Source organism: Anolis carolinensis, unplaced genomic scaffold, assembly GCF_035594765.1.
Source record: "Anolis carolinensis isolate JA03-04 unplaced genomic scaffold, rAnoCar3.1.pri scaffold_11, whole genome shotgun sequence".
Lineage (NCBI taxonomy): Eukaryota > Metazoa > Chordata > Lepidosauria > Squamata > Dactyloidae > Anolis > Anolis carolinensis.
The window spans coordinates 479,499-497,565 of record NW_026943822.1 but is presented as its reverse complement, the minus strand read 5'-3'; the positions used below and the strand labels follow the sequence as shown (position 1 = coordinate 497,565).

Sequence of the window (18,067 nt, the reverse complement as noted above, 5' to 3'; positions counted from 1 at the left end):
TTCTTTCAGACTGTGCAGTTATGGAACCTGGGTGATGCTTTCAATGTCACTGCTGCATCCTGTGGCTTTTCATATTTCAGTGGAAGGAACTGTCAAAAACCACCTTTATTTATTTCATATCAAAAGCACTGCATAAATTAGTATAAAACTGATAAAAATAGGAGCACAAGGGGCTAAATATCTTTTGACCAAAAACGGGCAACAGCGACCGCATTGTCTGTAACCTCAAGCAATTCTTCCTCCGTACATGAGGCAGGACATTGCGGGCAAGCGTACAGATGCGGAGTTGTTTGTTCTGCTTCACAGTCACACAAGGTGGAGGATTCTTCTAGGTCGTGCCATCTTGCCAGGTTGTCTTTTGACCTGCCCTCTCTGCTTCTGAGTCTGTTCAGGGACTTCAAAAGTTGCCCATTCTTGGTTTGCCCCAGGAGGAAAGAAGACCCTTGTTGGGGGGCATCCAGTTAGGATTGCCTGGTTTAGCTGCCCAGAGGGACACTCGTGCTGTTGCTGGGGGAACATCAAGAGGAGTGGTGGTCCTCATGAAGCTTTTCCTGGATTTGAGTCTACTGGGAGGAGGCTGATAGCCATGCAGTGGGTGGCTTTCCCAATGTTCAACCTTATTTTTTCTCACATTTAGCAGCAACTTCCCATCGGACATCGGGGGGGCAATGCCAGCTAGCTTGTAGAGTTTATCAACAGGTGTAGGCTTGAGACATCCTGTGATTATTCTGCATGTTTCGTTCAATGCTATGTTCACCTGCTTTGCATGGGCAGACTTGTGCCAGACAGGACAGGCCTACTCTGCAGTTGAGTCAGGAATCGGTCGCATATGGTCTCTCCGCATCATTCAAACCCGAGCTCATAAATAATTTCATTATCAGGATTATTTCGAAGGATGGAGGGCAGGTGATCTGAACTAGTCGAAAGGACAACCATGAGCGCGCCAAGCCTTTTACCTCTGCATAGCAATCCTTTCCTGAAGCAGTGGCAGCAACAACAACAATAACAACATATTAATTTGTCGCTGGCCAACTTTGCCGGCTCCCCAGAATGACATACTTTACACAATTCATTTATATTTCAGCATCATTATTATTTCATAAATGCCATTTCGGAAGTTTGCACCCAAAAGTGTATTCTGAAAATTTATAGGAGCCTAAAATAATCACTTAATTGCCTTTATATATTATGGAGGCACTAATGTTGCTTTGTCCCCAGTACGATCCTTTTGGAGTGCTTATTTTAAGAGAGATTTGTGACTTGTGAGCGGGTTAGAAAGTTAGAGGCAGTGTGTAAGCACACATTTCTCTTCCCAAGATGGGCCTTTTCCTAGGTGAAAAATCTCATCACCCCACAGAGCTTCTTAGGCCTGTGTCCTACCCTTCTCTGAGGAGTATCTTTTAAAAATAAAACATTAACATGAGGCCAAACAGTGCATTTGTACAAAGTGGGCCTCCAGGTTCAACTGCTCTGCGTCCTATGGCATTGTTCGCTACTTGAGTTTATACCACCAACTTTGTACAAAGTTTTGGAGACATCTCAAGCTATCAGATATGGGAGACAAGGCATTTCACTTATTATGCCAGGGAGAGATACAACAGCAACAACAACAACAACAACAACAACAATAATAATACAAAATTCAGCATATCTATCTTGTTTGCTGTGTCATAATAAAATAATAATAATAATAAATAATCCCTACTGGGATCTGCGCACATCATCCGAAAATACATCACACAGTCCTAAACGCTTGGGAAGTGTTCGACGTGATTTTGTGATATGAAATCCAGCATATCTATCTTGTTTGCTGTGTCATAATAATAATAATAATAATAATAATAATAATAATAATAATAATAATAATAATAATAATAATAATAATAATACATCACACAGTCCTAGACACTTGGGAAGTGTTCGACGTGATTTTGTGATACGAAATCCAGCATATCTATCTAATTTGCTGTGTCATAATAATAATAATAATAATAATACATCACACAGTCCTAAACGCTTGGGAAGTGTTCGACGTGATTTTGTGATAGGAAATCCAGCATATCTATCTTGTTTGCTGTGTCATAATAATAATAATAATAATAATAATAATAATAATAATAATAATAATGATAATAATAATAATACATCACACAGTCCTAGACACTTGGGAAGTGTTCGACGTGATTTTGTGATACGAAATCCAACATATCTATCTTCTTTGCTGTGTAATAATAATAATAATAATAATAATACATCACACAGTCCTAGACACTTGGGAAGTGTTCGACTTGTGATTTTGTGCTACGAAATCCAACACATCTATCTTGTTTGCTGTGTCATATATAATAATAATAATAATAATAATAATAATAATAATAATAATAATAATGCTTTATTTTTCTATCCCGCCACAATCTCCCCAAAGGGACTCTGGGCGGCTAACATGGGGCCATGCCCAAAACAGAAACAAAATAGAACAGTTACAACATATATCTAAAGCAAAAACAATGATACAACAATCAAATAAAATAGGTGAGTAAAACATAGCATACAATAAAACACATAGCCAAAAACAAATGAGGTAAAATACAGAACATCAACCACTATTGATAAAAAGGGATCGGGCATATAAAAATACACGATGTCAAGGCTTTTAATAAAGTGCACAGACTAGTGTCAGAGAGACAACTGGGATATTGTGGGATAGGGTAAAAAGGAAAGGCCTCTCTTCCTGGGTTGTTGTATTTATTTATTTATTTATTTATTTACAGCATTTGTATTCCGCCCTTCTTTCTCACCCCGAAGGGGACTCAGGGCGGATCACATTACATATATAGGCAAACATTCAATGCCTTTTAACATAGAACAAAGACAGACAAACATAGGCTCCGAGCGGGCCTCGAACTCATGACCTCCTGGTCAGAGTGATTCATTGCAGCGATTCATTGCAGCTGCTCTCCAGCCTGCGCCACAGCCCGAGCAGTGGCCCGCCACAGCCCGGGCTGTGTGGCTATGTTCCAGAAGTATTCTCTCCTGACGTTTCGCCCACATCTACGGCAGGCATCCTCAGAGGCTGTGAGGCATGGATAAACTAGGCAAGGAAAGGAAAAAAATATATATCTGTGGAGAGTCCAGGGTGTGGCAAGAGTCCTTTGTCACTGGGAAGCCAGCATTAATGTTTCAGTTAATCACCCTAATTAGCATTGGAAAGGTTTTGTCTCTTGCCTGGGGGGCATCCTTTGTTCAGTCATTAGCCGTCCTTGGGTCTCCTCTGCCCTCAGAGTGTTGCTTCCCATCTACTGTTTTGATTTTAGAGTTTTTTAATACTGGTAGCCAGATTTTGCTCTCTTCCTTTTCCCCTCCCTTTTCCGCAGCATCATTCTCTTCTCCAGGCTTTCCTGTCTTCTCATTTTGTGGCCAAAGGAAAATTGGCCACAAAGGATATTGGTTTTCTTGATGTCCATCTGCATCCCAGCTTTTGCACTTTCTTCTTTCTTCCACCTTGGTGATAAGGCTCCTCAACTCCTCGTCGCTTTCAGCTTTCATCAGAGTGGTATCATCTGCATATCTAAGGTTGTTAATGTTTCTTCCAGCAATTTTAACTCCGACCTTGGATTCATCAGGCCCTGCACGTTGCGTGATGTGTTCTGCATACAAGTTGAGTAGGTCGGGTGAAAGTATACACCCTGATGTCCGCACTCCTTTCCCAATCTGGGACCCGTCTCCTGTTCCGTGGTCTGTTCTGACTGTTGCTTCTCGGTCGTGATAGATTCCTCAGAAGACGGACAAGATGACGTGGTCTCCCCAGACCACCAAAAACTTGCCTCAATATTTTCCTAGCAGTAACTAATTACAACTCTTCCTTTGTTTGTTTTTAAAGATCCTAATGTGGACGTCATCTACGTTTGCCCCTTTGAGATGAGCGAGGAGATGCAGGACTATTACAAGAGGCTCCTGGGACTGCAGACGGCCGTTAAATCCGGGAACCCCGAGGACATCGCTGACCTGCGGGACCGGTTCAAGATCCTCACCCCTGAAGCCATCCACAGCTTCCCCGTGAGTTTGTGTCTTCTAATTACTACAGCGGAGGGGGGGACGCCGTAAAATTAAATTGGAAATTTTATAACGTGCAACGCTCCGGTACCCGTCAGTGAAATATTATTGCCGCTTTTAAGAGCTGCACAGATTAAGTGACTAGTTAAAAGAGCGTTGGAAATAAATGCCCCGGTTTAGCTTTGCAAGCTGAATGCGGAGCTGAGCTAAGCCTTTCTCCGACGGAGTCTGGACCTCTGAACCTGAGAGATTTAAAGTGGGATAGAAAGAGGGAACATTCAAAACAGTTTTGGCTGCTCAAACTTTCCTTCTCCGCAGACACACAGACAGTTGCTCCCTCCTTCGTCCCTTTTCCCTCTCTTGCTTTTGTTGTGGCAGCATCCTATTCCAGACTCCCCCCCCCCCTTGGATCAATTAATGACTTTCATTGAGGGGTGTTGGAGAATGAATGTTAATAATAATAATAATAATAATATAATCAGCTGATGACCCAAAATGCAGACTGTGCAAGGAAACCGACGAAACCATTGATCATATCCTCAGCTGCTGTAAGAAAATTGCACAGACAGACTACAAACAGAGGCACAACTATGTGGCCCAAAGGATTCATTGGAACTTATGCCTCAAGTACCACCTCCCAGCAGCAAAGAACTGGTGGGATCACAAACCTGCAAAAATATTGGAAAATGAGCACGCAAAGATACTGTGGGACTTCCGGATCCAGACTGACAAAGTTCTGGAACACAACACACCAGACATCACAGTTGTGGAGAAGAAAAAGGTTTGGATCATTGATGTCGCCATCCCAGGTGACAGTCGCATTGACAAAAAACAACAGGAAAATCTCAGCCGCTCTCAGGACCTCAAGGTTGAACTGCAAAGACTCTGGCAGAAACCAGTGCAGGTGGTCCCAGTGGTGATGGGCACACTGGGTGCCGTGCTAAAAGATCTCAGCCGGCATTTGGAAACAATAGACATTGACAAAATTACGATCTGCCAACTGCAAAAGGCCACCCTGCTGGGATCTGCGCCCATCATCTGAAAATACATCACACAGTCCTAGACACTTGGGAAGTGTTCGACTTGTGGTTTTGTGAAACGAAATCCAGCATGTCTATCTTGTTTGCTGTGTCATAATAAAATAATAATAATAATAATAATAATAATAATAATAATAATAATAAAAATAATAATAACAACTTTATGTTTATACCCTGCCGCTATCTCCCCAAAGGGGACTCAGGGCGGCTTACATGGGGCCAAGCCCGAATAAAAACAATAACAATATAAAACACAACAATAGACAAAAAAAACATGCACAATCATAAAAATTAAACATTAGCCAATAAAAACAAATGACAAGAACTAATAAAAACATGGATTAAAACGGAGAGGTTGTAAAAGTAGACTGGGTAAGGTGCACCATATAAATATTGTAAACACGAGGTGACTGATAAAGTGCTGCAGATTCTTGGAAGTGCAAATTGGGATGGAATAGACCCTGTGTCTTTATCAAGTTGACATAGGTAAAAAGTGTAGCTGCTTTGAACCCATCCAGTCAGTTTTAGTTTGTTGGGACACACTCCAAAAGGAAACATACACTTTTCCAACTACTGTGGGTTTTTTTACATGCTCTTTTGATAATGCTGCCATACCATGTGCTCATTTAAGGCAGGTAGTCTTTGTATGCTCTTGCTTGTTCATGGAAGCTCTGCTGAAAGTTGGTGTCTTGGTTTTGTTGTTGTTTATTCGTTCAGTTGCTTCCAACTCTTCATGACCTCGGGAACAGCCCAGGCCAGAGCTCCCTGTCAGCCGTCACCTTCCCCAGTTCCTTCAAGGATCCCATCCATCCATCTCGCCCTTGGTCGGCCTCTCTTCCTTTTTCCTTCCTTTTCCCAGCATCGTGATCTTCTCCAAGCTTTCCTGTCTTCTCATGATGTGGCCAAAATGCTTCATCTTTGCCTCTCATCTCCTTCCCTCCATTGAGAAGCCATTGGGCATTATTTCCTGGAGGATGGACTGGTTGGACCTTCTTGCCAAGGTCCAAGGCACTCTCAGGATTTTCCTTCAAAAACATCTCTCTTCCTTCGCTCAGCCTTCCTTATGGTCCAGTTCTCGCATCCATAGGTTACTACGGGGAATACCATTGCTTTCACTATGCGGACTTTCGTTGCCAGTGTGATGTCTCTGCTCTTCACTCTTTTATCATTGAGGTTGGCCATTGCTCTCCTCACAATCCAAAGTGCTTCTTCTCACCTATAAAGCCTAGATGGCAAGTTATTGGAAGGGCCATATTTTTCCTTACATATTTGTTCATGTTTTAAGATCTGGTGGGACTGTCTTTCCCATTACCATCACGAGCACATCTGTAACAACAACAACAACAACAAAAACAACAACAATAAAAACAGGAAAAGCAGCAAGGGTTCACAAACATAACTCCAATCACCATCATCATCAAGAACAGCAAGGCCTCACAAATATAACTCCAATAATAATAGTTGTTGTTGTTGTTGTTGTTGCTGCTGTTGTGGTTTAGATCTTCTTTTTCCCTTTTGGAAATGTGGCAAACGTTTGTCTTCCTCTGTTCTCCTGGGAACAATGAACTCTCATCCAAGAATTATTGCCAGTGGCTCTGAGATCACATCTGCAATGTTTTCAGTTCTCTTGGTGTCATGATCTCCAATCTTTGACATCTCCGGACACAGAGCAAGCGCTGACAAAGAACAGATGCCAGCCATAAAATGGGCCAGCCATAAATCCTCAATTACCCTCTGGTTTGTGAGAGCCCCTATATAAATGGGCTACAGAGAAGAGTCTGGTATTCTGTACAATAAAAACTTGTTGGAATCTATCCAGCGTGTGTCTTGGTGCTTTTTCTGGTGGAAGACTGACCCACAGCTCAACTGGAAGAAGAGAACCTAACACTTGGATGACATTCATCTCGCCCTGGAATATTTAATTCCTTTATAGCAGTGGTTCTCAACCTGTGGGTCCCCAGAGGTTTTGGCCTTCAACTATCAGAAATCCTTATAGTTGGTAAACTGGGAATTCTGGGAGTTGTAGGCCAAAACCTCTGGGGACCCACAGGTTGAGAACCATTGCTTTATAGAGTCACTCGGTATTTCGTTTAGGAATCCTCTTCACCTGTTTTGGGCTGCTGTCCTGTTACTGTATTACTTGCCCCGCTTTCACCAACTCCATGTTCCTTTTGGGAGAAGACCAAAGGTGTTGGTCATTGTCTACTTTCCTCTTTGGTTCTACCTAATGGCCCAACTTTTTCCTTGTTGGGTTGTTGTATGTCTTTTGGGCTGTGTGGCCATGTTCCAGAAGTATGGCCACACCGCCCGAAAGACATGCAACAACCCTGTGATCCCAGCCATGAAAGCCTTCGACAACACATTTTTCCTTGTTCTTCTTCCTAAAAAAACACAGCCATGGCTGACTCATAAATGCCAGACCCATTTCATCAATGCATTTGGTTTTTATTGTAATGTTTTGGTGTTTGTTTGTTTGTTTCAATCTTCTACTGCACAGCTTATACATGTGTAAATATTGTAAATAACCAAATCTATGGACAGAGTATACTATGAATAAATAAGCTAAGAGACAAAGACATTTCTCTTCTTCTTTCTAAGGGCGGTTGCCCGAAAGAGTCCTAAAAGATGCTGCTCCCGATAGTGGGATTCGCAGAAGCCATTTTCATAGCCTGGGGTTCCTTTTTTTGAAGGAACGAAGTCTCACTTGTGCAAGGCTTTGTGTTCCCAGATCCCTCCATATGGCCTCCGTCTTTGTCCTTCCACTTCCATGAATCTGTTTCTTTTCTGCTCCTGCCTTGTTTTGGACATGCTCTCCGTTTTGGACGCAGGCCCATTTTTGCACATTATGGAGAGACAATGTGGGCTGTGCCGTGAAGAGGAGGAAGTGGGAAGCCATTGTGGCCGCCCACCGTGACAAGCGCTCCAGCGGGAGAGCATATGTTTGCGAGCATGAATTTGTTAGAGTCACACTTTTGTTGTTGGTTCAAAGATCCAAAGGGTTGTCTCCAGAGGGTTTCTTGCATCTTCCTTATTTAACCTGGAGCGAAAAGAACTGTCCTCTAATACAAATATTTATCCATGGAATGGCAGATAAAAACATGTTTTGTAAATAAAAAGAGTGCTTTCTTTCCAGTGGAGGCACCATTTGTGTTTGGTCCCAGTTTGGGAACGAGGCAAAGAGCGGAGAGGTTTCTTCATTTTGGTATCGACTTCTTTTTCCTGACGCGGTGGAACCAAACGGGCTCCGTCCGCGCTGAGATGGATCGCCATTATCCAAAGGCCGCGAGCCTCCCTTTCCGAGTGACAGAAGGAGAATTCCACGCGGATCAAATAAATACAGATGTGTCGTAATTAGTTCTATTCCCAGCGAGCCCATTCCCGACACACTAAAGATGTGAGCGATTACGGAGCCTCACCCCAACAGCTTTTATCAATTTAAACGGGCGACGCTACAGGAGAGGTCAAAACCCAGCCTGCTATTAATAATGTATTTATGGGGCCGGGCGTTATAGTGTGGGAGAGGAAGAAGGGAAGCGCACCACCGTCCTAACCAGACCCATGCTCATCTGTCCCTAAAAACGGACCATGTTAATCTACCTGGTTAATGATCCCCGTCCCCTCGATCGAAGGTTTGTTTGTGACTGTTTACTTATTTATTGTTTATCTTAGCAGTGTGGTTTATTCTGTTTTAATGATGTATTTATTGTGCTGTTTATGAAAGTGTATGTTGTTTGTACTTATGTTTGGAAACTGCCCTGAGTCCCTTCGGGGAGATACAGTGGTATATAAATGTTGGGGTTTCCTCTTCTTTAGAAAAGGAAGGGAAGCAGGAAAGTGTTCACGAGTCAGAGCGTGAGTTGGAATCTGAGGAGGAGATTTTGCAAGGACCCACATTTCAGGAGAGGCAAAAGGAAACAGAGCAACTAGAATAGGTGCCAGAAATACAGCTGAGTAATTGGGAACCGCCCTAGCAGCTCTGGGAGAACTCAGGGCTATAAAGCAGAAGCAGGTGCAGCCAGCTCTTGCTGGCAACAAACTGACTCTAATGCCTAAGCCTTCGCTCCCCTTGTGCCTGCTTCGAGTCTGCATCTGGGAAACTGCTCCTAAGGCTTTATTGTTGTTCCTTTGTCTGAAGTAAGACTGCTATTTGATTTGGGAATTTATCAGAGACTAAGAACTGTGCTTGCCCTAAGACTTCCTTGCTTCCTTTTGCATTATTCCCCTGAGTGTGCTGTTCTTTATGTTTTGCTGAAGTAAGCAGTTTTCATTTATTTACCACAGTGTTTTAAGGCTGTTCTTGAAAGGCAAAACAGGACAATAAATCAAGTTTTATTATATATATTATATTATTATGTTGCCGTTGTGCTTAGGGCCGGCCCATGTCCCTGGCCACCTTCCTCAAGTACAGCCCCAGGACCCTCCAGAGGATCCGGCGTCTGATCCAGGGCAAGGCGGCCTACCTGGTCGGAGGGCTCCTTGGTCAAGACGATCTGGAAGTGGCCGACACCTTGGACCTCCCCGTTTTGGGCTCCAGCCCGGAAGTGTCCCGTCTCTACAGCTCCAAATCCGGAAGCAAGAGGATCTTCAATGCCGCTCAGGTCCCGGTGCCACCAGGCCGGTACGACATCTACAGATGGCAGCAGGTATGTCTGTGTTTAGTTATGGACATATGGACCACCTTTGGCCCTCCCTCCAGGTGTTTTGGACTTCAACTCACTCCCACAGTTGCGGGATTTGAAGCCCAAAACACCTGAAGGGAGTTGGTCCATACACTATGCGACACGATTTTTGTTCCTGGGTTAGAAATGACATTTTCTAATTGGTTCTATCAAAAAAACATGGAAAAGTTTATTTGTCTTTGTGGGACATCCTTCAGCAGCACATTTTGCAATAGTTTCTCAATGAAGATCTCATTGAGTCTCAACCAATACAACCTAGTTTGTGCCAGCCACAAAAACAAAGTTTCTGGAGTAGAACAACTAACTACTTTCAAAGTAAACAGAAAATAACACTTTCAAACCAGGAACAGAATTTGTTTCAAATTTTGTTACATAGTGTTATTACTGTTGTTATTGTATGCCACTTTTTCTTCAAAAAAGAGAAACTCAAAGTGATCTCAAAATAAAACCAACATAATACAATTACAACTTAAAGATATACGAACATAAAAGTGGAATTAAACATGAATAGCATTAAAACTAAACAGTTTAAACCCCTAAAACCAATTCAGAACTTGTTCATAGCAAAAACCACAGAACCCCCTGACTTGATTATTATTTGCATCCCTCCCAGAGCTTTCGGGCAACAAGCGGCAATATTCCCTTATCAGAGTTTCCCAAACTGTGTGTTGCGACACATTTGTGCATTGGCCACAGTGTGTAGCTGTATCAAGCCATCATAACGAGAAACAATATGAAATAAGCAATAAACCATATATTTAAAAATACATAATGAAGGGTTTTCATGACATACATTGCTTCTCCCTACATTTTGTTAATTCAATGAATGTATGTGTCCTTATCTCTTACAAGGGGTTGGTTTGACCTCCGGTTTGCTGAATTACTGTGTCACGAAATGATGGTGTCTAAACTAATGCCCTGCCAACATAAAACGTTGGGAAAGCTCTTCCTTATATACTAATGTATAAGTCTAGAAATCTTTGTGTCTCCCAGCCTTCCTGGGATCCTGGGCATGGCAGACCAAACCCATCTGGAAGACTTCTGATTTAGATGTAGAAGCAGATGATGATGCAAACTCAACGCTTTCACTTGGTTCAGATGTCATGACAAGCCATGGCATCCAGTTTCTGTCTCAAATCAAAAAGCATTGCCAGAGTCCCTCTGGGGAGATGGTGGCGGGGTACAAAAATAAAATAATAATAATAATAATAATAATAATTATTATTATTATTATTATTATTATTGCTGTTTTCTTGACTTATACATTTTGCCCTTTTTGAACTATAGTACGTTGTGACAAGGAGCCCCCGGTGGCTCACTGTGTTAAAGCGCTGAGCTGCTGAACTTGCTGACCAAAAGGTCAATGGTTCAAATCCAGGGAGCGGGGTGAGCTCCCGCTGTTAGCTCCAGCTCCTGCCAACCTAGCAGTTCGAAAACATGCCAATGTGAGTAGATCAATAGGTACCGCTCCGGCGGGAAGGTAACGGTGCTCCATGCAGTCATGCCGGTGGCCACATGACCTAGGAGGTGTCTATGGACAATGCCGGCTCTTACCCTTTACCTATGTTGTGACAAATGAACTCACAATCACGATTTGTCTCGGGCTTGTTTTCCCTGCTGTTCACCCTGAAACAGATACTGAAAACTTTCCCAAAGAGCAAATAAAAATAATTCAGAAAATGGAGGACATAGTTTATTCACTGGGCACACAATTAATGGAAACCATTGCTTATTGCGATGCACAAACATGCCCAATTTTGACGTTATCCCTATCTTTACCCCCAAAAAAAAATCAGACTCTAGATGTGAGCCAAGCCTAGGCCTGAGTATTTCTCTCTTCAGTTTTTACAGAGCTTACGCTGCAAAACTATTTACACTTTACCCTTCCTTTCAATTGGTTTCGGAATGGTTTGGGTCCCCCCCCCCCCCCCCCCGTGCTGTAAGCTTCCTATGATATATTGATGGGAGGCGTTAAATAATCAAAGGAAGGTGACAATAATTTAAGGCACAGTTCAATTTTCACTTAAAGATGGCTCGTAACTCTTTCCGCTGGTACCATCTTTACAATAGTATCGATCCGTTTCATTTCTGTAGGGGAGATGTCGAGAGAAAACCCATTTATCGGGCTTTCAAAATCAACAAATAATGGGTCGCGGAGCAAACAAATAATAATTCCATTTGTGATTGAATTTCAAGCAATAAAATACGCCTCCGAATCAAGAAGACGGCCTTTGTTGCAAGTGCCATTCAAGACCATCTATTTTGTGTGCAAACCCACTAAAAACAGATAATTGTTAAAATATTGTTTTCCTCTTATCTTTAAAACTAGGAAAGCAAAAGGATTGGTGCTCAAAGAGTCTGTACTGTAGAATTAATGCAGTCTGAAACTGCTTTAACTACAATGATCAATCCTATGGCATCCTGGGAGGTGTTATTTATTATTATTTCCATCATTTATACCCTGCCTTTCTCACCCGGGGGGACTCAGGGTTGTTTGGTGGGGCAACAGCACTTTTTGGTAGAGAAGATTCAAGGTCTTGTTGTTGTTGATTCACTTTGCTCTAACACACAACCCACCACAGCAGACTTGAGTTTTCAGTTTATTGATAAAAAATAGCAAAACTTAATAAAAAGCAGTAGAGAAAGCAATAATCCGCTTGCAAAGGCAATCTACAGAACACAGTTCAAAGTCTTTGTAAATAATAGTTCAAAGTCCCAAAAATAGCAAAGCAGTTCTGAAGAAACAAGGTAGCACAAGCTTCAAAAGTATAATCCAAACACAGATTCTAGGCATGAACCGAAGCAAGATATGTTTCCATGAGCCGAGACAAGGCAAGAGTTGAATCTCCAAAAGCAATGTTGCTCTGTCTGAAATCTTCCCCAATTTCACTCCTTTTTAACCATTCTTGCAAGCCAGAAACACATTCCTCTGAGCTCCGGCTCCCCCGCGCTTGCCTGCAATTCTCACGGAACGCCTGGGACTGAGTCTCAACTTTAACCTAGAATTCCTTTCTAAAGAGAATTCCTCTCCCTCGCTGCCATCTGGACTTTGTTGATATTGACAATTCTCAGACTCCTGTGAAAAGTCACCCTTATCACTAACTTCAGCGTCTCTTCTAAACTCAGAGCCTTCCACATTCCCCTGATCAGCCTGCATTTCTAATCCTTCAACATTTCATAAATCAACCTTCATTTCTGAGCCTTCAACATTTCCTGGAACAAACTGCTGAAACCCAAATCCCCCTTCATCATCAGACTGAACCACAACACTTGTAGACTTGTATAACTCCCCGGGTCCCGTAGCATTAAGCCTTGGCAGTTAAAGTGGTGTCAAAGTGCATTCATTCTGCAACACAGATGCACCCTATGAAAAGCATCCTTTTGAGCAAGTCTTTGTCCCCAGGTGGTGGAGTTCCTGAGCCAGCTGGTTATCGACTACCCCGAGGTGAAGCGCTGGGTCTTCAAAGCGGACCACGACTTTGGCGGGAACGGGACGGCCTTCTGCGATGTCACGGCACACCTTCGGTGCTACACGTGGGTCCTGAACGAGAGGCGCCGCTACGGCCCCGAGATTTGGAAGAAAAGCTGGGCACACGTGAGTCTTCGCCTGGGCTCTTCCGATCCCTGGCACATTTCACCTTTTCCGCTTTACGTCTCATTTTTAATAATGTGTGCCATATTCATTGCACTTAGTTTTATGACGACAGCATGCCATGCAGGATGAGACCAATGTTAACTTTGTGGTCACGGGGAAATAACAAGACACATGCAAATTCCTACAGAAAATACCATCAGCAGCCAAACCTCTCAAATTGTGGGGCAAAATGTGACTCACGGACTTCACTTTTAGGAACTTCATTTCCACCAATTCCCCCAAACTTCATGGTGTAATTTGAAGTCAGCCACAAAGACCTTGCAAAACGACATCTCCCATGATTCCATAGCATTGAGCGTGGAGCCACGCTGGTGCAATCGGTTAAACCCTTGTGCCGGCTGAACTGCTGACCTGAAGGTCGCTGGTTCAAATCTGCGAGACGGGGCGAGCTACCATTTGTCCGCCCCAGCTTCCCATGCGGGGACATGAGAAAAGCCTCCCACAGCATGATGACACATGTTGTTTTTATATTTTGTTATATTGTATTGCTCTGGGCATGGCCCCATGTAAGCCGCCCCGAGTCCCCGTTGGGGAGATGGTGGTGGGGTATAAATAAAGTTTTATTATTATTATATTATTATTATTTCGGCATCCCCTGGGCAACGTCTTTGTACATAGCCAATTCTCTCACACCAGAAGCGACTTGCAGTACGTTCTCAATTCGCTTCTGACATGATTAAAAAAAGAGCCAAGGCAGTTGAAGTCGTGTCAGACTACATTCATTCTACGGTGTAGATGCACCCATAGCCTTAGACATTCTGGGCTCATTATGCTAGGGCTTTAAAACACAAAGGCAGCCCCTTAAATTTTGAAAGAAAAGGCAAACAGAATGATAAAATACGAAATAAAACGAAAACGGCACCAAAAGGAGGCGAGAGGAATGTGGCGACCTATTAATGGGTTTTACCTATTAATAGATAGTAAAGGTAAAGTTTTCCCCTGACATTAAGTCTAGTCGTATCCAATGACTCTGGGGGTTGGTGCTCATCTCCATTTCTAAGCCCAAGAGCCAGCGTTGATCGTAGACACCTCCCAGGTCATGTGGCCACTGGCATGACTGCATGGAGTGCTGTTAGCTTCCCGTCGGAGCGGTACCTATTGATCTACTCACATTGTCCATAGACACCTCCAAGGTCATGTGGCCACTGGCATGACTGCAAGGAGCACCGTTACCTTCCTGTCGGAGCGGTACCTATTGATCTACTCACATTGTCTATAGACACCTCCAAGGTCATGTGGCCACTGGCATGACTGTAAGGAGCGCCGTTACCTTCCCGTCGGAGCGGTACCTATTGATCTACTCACATTGTCCATAGACACCTCCAAGGTCATGTGGCCACTGGTATGACTGCATGGAGTGCCGTTACCTTCCCGTCGGAGCGGTACCTATTGATCTACTCACATTGTCCATAGACACCTCCAAGGTCATGTGGCCACTGGCATGACTGCATGGAGCGCTGTTACCTTCCTGCTGGAGCGGTACCTATTGATCTACTCACATTTGCATGTTTTCGAACTGTTAGGTTGGCAGAAGCTGGGGCTAACAGCAGGAGCTCACTCCGCTCCCCATATTCGAACCACCAACCTTTCGGTCTGCAAGTTCAGCAGCTCAGCGATATAATCCGCTGCGCCACCGGGGGCTCCATTTTACTTGGTAGCAATCTGTAATATCTTGTCTGACATCAAATGCAGCCTGCATTTACAGGACAGAAAACAACCAGTGCCAGTTAGATAAATCCTGATTTCATTCCTCAAGGTTGTCTGTTTAGCCTTCCTGGCAGCCTGTTCTCCCAACTGATGTGCCCGTTTTTTCCGTCGGAAGCCCCACCTCGTGTAGAACTGGGGCATTGCAACCGATTTGGTCTGGAAAGCAGCCATGCTTTCAATCATCCCATCCTAGATGTCCCTTTCCCCCCTTTTCTCCTGGCCTGGATATATAGCTGGTAAAGAACACACATGTCTATGGCAAACAATACATAAAAATGTAAACAATAATGGTCTAATACGTTTGTAGTACACGATGTGTATATTATAGTACCATATATAGATCATGTTATGCAAATCAACACTGAGTCCTCTGAAATCATATAGGATTAACAACAAAACAACACTTTTCTACATATATCAGAACAACAAAGTAAATATACAAGTCTTCGCAGACACAGAAGGATTTCCTTTGAGCTCAAACTGAATTAAACTCGGGTTGGAACTAAAAGGTCTCAGTCAAACAACCAAACTGTTGAAAGTCTCAGAAGAAATTCAAATAACTGTACTGATGGAGTCCAAAATATATGCTATCTCCGAGAAATATAGGGTAACAAAAGTAGAAAGAGAATCATCATTAATCTAGGAGACTAAATGGACGATTTCGTCTTGGATAACATTGGATATAATAATAATAGTAACAACAAAACAACAATAATAACAATAGAATATAATAACATAGGATATAACAACAACAACAACAACAACAGTAATAATAATAATAATAATAATAATAATAATAATAATAACAACAACAACACTTGGGAAGTGGGAAGTGTAACAACAACATAATACAAATCACAATATAAAAGGCTAAAAACAGTGATACAATATGACACCAGAATATTATAACAGTTAAAACTGTCAATTAAAAACAACGATACAAGGATAAAAAATTGCATTTAAAGCACATAAATGGTAAGGACATAATAAATACAGGATAAATTATTAAAAGCATCTGGGGCTGATTAGTTAATGACTGTCTCACCGATATGTAGTTGTTAACGTCGTTTACGTTATGTAGAAAAGTAATTACTACAAAACGTTACTGTGTATTGAACTGCTTTTTCTGTGAATTTGTTGTAAAACATGATGTTTTGGTGCTTAATTTGTAAAATCATAACGTAATTTGAAGTTTAATAGGCTTTTCCTTAATCCCTCCTTATTATCCAACATTTTTATTTATCCAACGTTCTGCCGGCCCGTTTATGTTGGATAAGTGAGACTCTACTGTAATAACAATAACAATAATAATCTGATATCCACTATACTTCTGGTTCCAAGTATTTCAGATAAGATATACTCAACCAAAACACAGACAGTCCCACTCCTGAATTTTGCACAATGATTTAACTGTCACAAATTGATATTTTTCCATAGAAAGGCATATGTATAATTCTAATTCAACTTAAAGGAAAGAAGCTGGGTTAAACCCTTGTGCCGGCTAAACTGCTGACCTGAAGGTTGGGTTGCTGACCAGTTTGAATCGGGAAGACTGGGTGAGCTCCTGTCTGTCAGCTCTAGCTTGTGGGAAATAAGAGAAGCCTCCCAGCAAGATGGCAACACATCTGGGCAATGTCCTCTGGGCAACATCTCTGTAGATGGCCAATTCTCTCACACCAGAAGCGACTTGCAGTATGTTCTCAAGTCGCTTCCGACACAATAAAGAAAACTACAACTCCCAGACTCCCCAATGGGAAACTGGTTTGAAGCAATGAAGGTGCAGGATGTATTGATTTTATAAATTGTGTTACTATGTGTTGTCGAAGGCTTTCATGGCCTGGATCACAGGGTTGTTGTGTGTTTTCCGGGCTGTATGGCCATGTTCCAGAAGCATTCTCTCCTGACGTTTTGCCCACATCTATGGCAGGCATCCTCAGAGGCTGTGAGGTATGGAGAAACTAAGCAAGGAAGGTTTATATATATCTGTGGAAATTCCAGGGTGTGAGAAGAACTCTTGGTCAGTCGGAGGCCAGTGTGAATGTTTACTTCTGTTACTAATGGAAAACTTTGGCGATTTCCAGGGGTTTGGCTTCCGAGGCATCTCCAAAGCAAAGCCACTTTGAGCGCATGGTGCATTGCAAGGGATCAAGCCGTCCCTTTTGTGAGGAAATGCTCTTGCGTTGCGTTGCGAAGGAGCCATCAAAGCCTTGGTTTATGAGCAGAGGCATGCTTTAATGTCCTATTACGGCACGGAGACATGCTTCTTTCGATAATGAAGACATGGTGTCATTGACTTAAGCTGCCATGTACCCAACATATGCTGGCAGGTTATTAAAAAGGCCCCGCTTTGTGATGAAAGACTCTCCTCTAGGCTAGAAGTGCACGGCACAAAAGGAGAAAAGGCTCTCCATTCCGGCAGAGTTATTAGAAAGGAAAATATGACTCTAAGCACTAAATTATGTTAATACTTACAAATAGCATCATTTGCATAGCAGCTTTATGACACGATCCCAAGGTTTTCCCTTCATTGGTATGTAGCGGGGCAGCCGATAAAACACAATACAGTCGGTGGAAGTTCATCCAGAGCGTTCCTATTCCCTTCAAAAACAATGGTTTGATCCTATAGACGGAGCCAGGAGGGTTCCCCCAAATCCTTCTTCCTTTCCGAAACTGGGATTTAAGGCAATGAAGACTCAAGCAGAGCTTCGAAAGCTTGCAGTGATTTATTCTGCGCGGTACCTATTGATCTACTCACATTGTCCGCAGACACCTCCAAGGTCATGTGGCATGACTGCATGGAGCGCTGTTACCTTCCCGCCGGAGCAGTACCTATTGATTTACTCACATTGTCCACAGACACCTCCAAGGTCATGTGGCCGCTGGCATGACTGCATGGAGCACTGTTACCTTCCCGCCGGAGCGGTACCTATTGA

The 18,067-nt window shown here is 42.8% G+C and overlaps 1 protein-coding gene across 6 annotated transcripts in view; it reads left to right on the top strand.

Annotated features, from left to right (window-relative positions):
- iqch (IQ motif containing H) overlaps positions 1-18,067 on the top strand; it is a 95,739-nt gene that overhangs the window by 37,460 nt on the left and 40,212 nt on the right. For all 6 annotated transcript variants that reach the window (XM_008120425.3, XM_062963089.1, XM_016997319.2 and 3 more), the window contains 3 exons: positions 3,881-4,056; positions 9,464-9,736; positions 13,176-13,367. In XM_008120425.3, coding sequence (XP_008118632.2) covers positions 3,881-4,056; positions 9,464-9,736; positions 13,176-13,367 — 641 coding nt within the window. The remainder of the gene's footprint in view (positions 1-3,880; positions 4,057-9,463; positions 9,737-13,175; positions 13,368-18,067) is intronic.